Source organism: Drosophila simulans, chromosome 2R, assembly GCF_016746395.2.
Source record: "Drosophila simulans strain w501 chromosome 2R, Prin_Dsim_3.1, whole genome shotgun sequence".
Lineage (NCBI taxonomy): Eukaryota > Metazoa > Arthropoda > Insecta > Diptera > Drosophilidae > Drosophila > Drosophila simulans.
The window spans coordinates 1,914,713-1,918,957 of record NC_052521.2 but is presented as its reverse complement, the minus strand read 5'-3'; the positions used below and the strand labels follow the sequence as shown (position 1 = coordinate 1,918,957).

The following is a 4,245-nucleotide window of genomic DNA, read 5'->3' as shown; positions in this document are numbered from 1 at the left end:
ACTGGTTAGATTCCGGATATATTTACTAGGATCTCCATTTCTGGTGGTGACAGATTGCAACGCGGTGGCGACGCTGAAGGAATCAACAGAGCTACAACCACCAATAGCAAGATGGTGGCTCAAACTACAAGAGTTTAATTTCACATGCATCGACCAGGAGCGGACATGCCACACGTGGATGGCATGAGCAGACAACCAGTGCTGCCACACGGAGAAACTTCGCACACAGTAGCAGACAATGTATTAGTGATTGTGCCTACCGACGAAGATTGGGTGTATGCAATGCAAAGGCAAGACCCAATACTGGCGCAGATTATGGTGGAAGATCTGCCAGACCACACTGTGACTCAGGGACGCTATTGTAACGTGATGTCAAGCGACCATATGAGGCCAATGTGTGCCTTAATTCCAAACCTGGATATAGAAGTTAACGCAAGTTGCACTTGCATGAGGGTTCTCGGCACTCGCTGCCGCATACCTCACCTTGATATGAAAACCAACATGCTGTGGTTCTCCAAATAATAGTCAAGATAGTTAAGAGGGTTCGAGTTTACGATTAGCTTTATTTTAAGATTCAGTTCGCGATCTGCTAGCGGTTCCGTTATGTGTCCGTTCGAGACTGGCTCCTCTTCTCCCGTCCCGCTGCTTTTATATACGCTTCCCCCGTTGACCCCTCTACCCCACCCTGAGTGCGACCAACGGCACTTGTTCCGAATGCACACATACACAAACATGTTACTAGACAGGCCCCGAGTCGCCTGCTGACGGGGCCCGAAAACACGAGAGCCGAGCGCTGGTGAGTCCTGACGAAGAGCGCAAGAAGAGGGTTCGTAACTTACACGAACATGTTACTAGACAGGCCCCGAGTCGCCTGCTGACGGGGCCCGAAAACACGAGAGCCGAGCGCTGGTGAGACCTGACGAAGGGCGCAAGAAGAGGGTTCGTAACTCACACGAACATGTTACTAGACAGGCCCCGAGTCGCCTGCTGACGGGGCCCGAAAACACGAGAGCCGAGCGCTGGTGAGACCTGACGAAGGGCGCAAGAAGAGGGTTCGTAACTCCTCCCCCCTCAAGATCTGCGTCCCGCAGATTAGTGAGCCTTGTTCAGCTCGGTTTGGCCCAATGCTTCTAAGTTTGCGGCAATCTCGCGGACATCGGGCATGCCTTTGGTGGACATCAGCTTCTTCCATAGGAAATAAAAGCCTAGGAATATGCAGATTGCGAGTGCCGCCTCGGTGAGAAGAGAGGCTAGTAGCTCACTCGCCATGTTGGACATATTTTCCAAATTCTTCATGCTCACGTCGTGGACGTATTCCAGAGAAAGTTGAAAGTTGCTGGCCGTTATGTGGCTCAACACGGCCGGCATCGCCATTAGATGACTGACCGAGTAACTGGAATAGTTTTGACCGTTGACCATTATCGTCTCATTGTCGAATTGGATGATAAAGGAGCCGATCAGGTCGTAGTTCTTTGCAGCCGTTCTTAGAGTTCCGTTGAAGTTGGTCAGGAGGAGCATTCCATCGTCGACTTGCTTAACCACTCGTTGGTTACTTCTTTGATATGAGCATTTGGCCTGGCCGCCCTTCAGTAGCCGAGGGATACAGCTAGCCTCCTCCAGTTTTTGCAGTTCCTCGAAGCCGTCGCTTGCGCGGCCAAGACGGCGTTCCAATCAGCAGCATCTGGAGATCCAGCTACCCATTTCCAAGCCGACCCCAGCCAGTCCAGTGAGCGGGATTTGCGCCGCATGCAGAAATCGCGCTTACAAAAAGACAATTCGTAAATATCTGGTCGTCTAAGTTGTTCTAAGACTACGTAGTGTGTGGGGGTACGGTACATTTTGTGTACTTATATTTTTATTTTTTTCGTTTCGGGAAATTGGGGAAATTGTACTATACTTGTTTTCCTTTGAATTGTGGTGTTGTGCATGTGTTTATACAATTTTTGTGCGCTATTCCATTTTGCAATATTTTTTCCTTGCGTGCGTGCTGTTACAGTTTTTTATTGATGACCTCTAATTTATTTCGGCACTGGGCACGGTGGTTCCGTAGTATCCCTTTTGGCTGGTTGCCTACTAAGGTACGGCCGCCACACAACTTGTTGGGCGGTTTTTTTTGGGTGCATTCCACACCACTTAACGTATCCAACAAGCTGCCACACACCACCTTATCACTCTGGGCGCTCATATTACTCGTACTGCCGCAGGTAAACTGCTGCAATGGTTAATTATTGGTTTATTATACACAATCTTTTGCACTCGCGAATTGGCAAGGAGAGAAAAAAAAAAATTTTCCCACAAGCCGTACCGCCGCAGTGGGTTGATCGTGTTTTAATTATGTTATAGGTATCGTACAACTTTTGCGCTCGGCATGGGCGACGTGGCGTCCTCCGGTAGCGGGTCGTTGTTTTATTAATTTAAATTAGGTCTTGGCGCAACATAGGTTTACATTTTTATTTTAGAAATTTTACACCTTTTATTGAATTATGCAATATTTGTTGCGCCCCGGGATGGGCGTAGTTCCCCCCGGCAGCGGGTAATTGCTATTTTATCATTTTATACACAGCTCACGCAACACTTCTTTTTCTTTTATGGATTTCAGATCTTAATCTGACTTATGCACACCACCACTATTTTTACGCACAAATTTCCACAATTTTTTCGTATCACTTTTATCGGCCGGACATTGCCGGTCCCTGTTCGGGCGCCAGTTAACGCAAGTTGCACTTGCATGAGGGTTCTCGGCACTCGCTGCCGCATACCTCACCTTGATATGAAAACCAACATGCTGTGGTTCTCCAAATAATAGTCAAGATAGTTAAGAGGGTTCGAGTTTACGATTAGCTTTATTTTAAGATTCAGTTCGCGATCTGCTAGCGGTTCCGTTATGTGTCCGTTCGAGACTGGCTCCTCTTCTCCCGTCCCGCTGCTTTTATATACGCTTCCCCCGTTGACCCCTCTACCCCACCCTGAGTGCGACCAACGGCACTTGTTCCGAATGCACACATACACAAACATGTTACTAGACAGGCCCCGAGTCGCCTGCTGACGGGGCCCGAAAACACGAGAGCCGAGCGCTGGTGAGTCCTGACGAAGAGCGCAAGAAGAGGGTTCGTAACTTACACGAACATGTTACTAGACAGGCCCCGAGTCGCCTGCTGACGGGGCCCGAAAACACGAGAGCCGAGCGCTGGTGAGACCTGACGAAGGGCGCAAGAAGAGGGTTCGTAACTCACACGAACATGTTACTAGACAGGCCCCGAGTCGCCTGCTGACGGGGCCCGAAAACACGAGAGCCGAGCGCTGGTGAGACCTGACGAAGGGCGCAAGAAGAGGGTTCGTAACTTAGATGAGCCGATATATGAATATAACGACGACGCAGGAATGTCAGGAGAGGCCGGATGTCAAGAGGAAGAGCATGAGAGAGGGGGAGTTGCTTGCGAGATGCCAGGGAGTGCGGACGTGTGATCGCGGCGTGAACAATGAATGAGATGTATACTGAAGACATAAACTATTGTAATACATTAATAAAAGAAAAGAATAAACATGAAGTCAACCTGACATATATATGTATAAGGTAATGAGTGGCGACAATTTCGGGGCGACCGTTTAAAAATCCAAACATAACCAATTCAATACCAGCCCGACTGTTTTCACGAATGGTCGAGATTTATATGCACAATTTATTGTTTAAATTTGAATAATTAAAAAAATAAATCAAGATTAATATATGAAAACGCAAAGTCTATTATTCTATAAAAGTTTTGAATTACAACAATATTTACTCGAAGCTACTATAGTAAATCAAATGAATTAGCACTGGGAATTTGAAGTTAACAAGTGAACAATTATATTAAGATTGAAAACGATTTTGAATATTAGTTAAAGAAGTTTAAAAATGAGAATAATATGGACGTTTTCCTTAGTTCCATTATTACACTTATTAAATAAATGCAAAGTATAATGTTAGATTAAAATCAATTTTAACTATATGCTGACCCAAGAAATACGAGAGACCAATAGCATTACAAGGGATCAAATGCATTATTTTGTGGAATCGCATTGACCATGGCAAGGTGTTTGTCTTGCCAATTTCATTCTACCAAAAACATTTTGGCTACGCCGCTTCTCACAGCATCAAAAAACCCAAATACGGTCCCGATCACACTTTTGAACGAGTTGTAAATTTTGTCTTATTTTATTCCTCAAAATCTATTGATATTCCAGAAAAATTTTTCGCGTTCGCAA

General features: G+C 46.1%; 1 protein-coding gene across 1 annotated transcript; it reads right to left on the bottom strand.

Annotated features, from left to right (window-relative positions):
• Nucleotides 1-543: 543 nt before the first annotated feature.
• On the bottom strand, nucleotides 544-1,518 carry LOC120284372. The gene is made up of 2 exons (XM_039291643.2): nucleotides 1,061-1,518; nucleotides 544-947 (listed from the first exon to the last, which is right to left on the bottom strand). The coding sequence occupies exon 1, from the start codon at nucleotides 1,516-1,518 to the stop codon at nucleotides 1,093-1,095; it is 426 nt and encodes a 141-aa protein (XP_039147577.1). The 3' UTR covers nucleotides 544-947; nucleotides 1,061-1,092.
• Nucleotides 1,519-4,245: the final 2,727 nt, after the last annotated feature.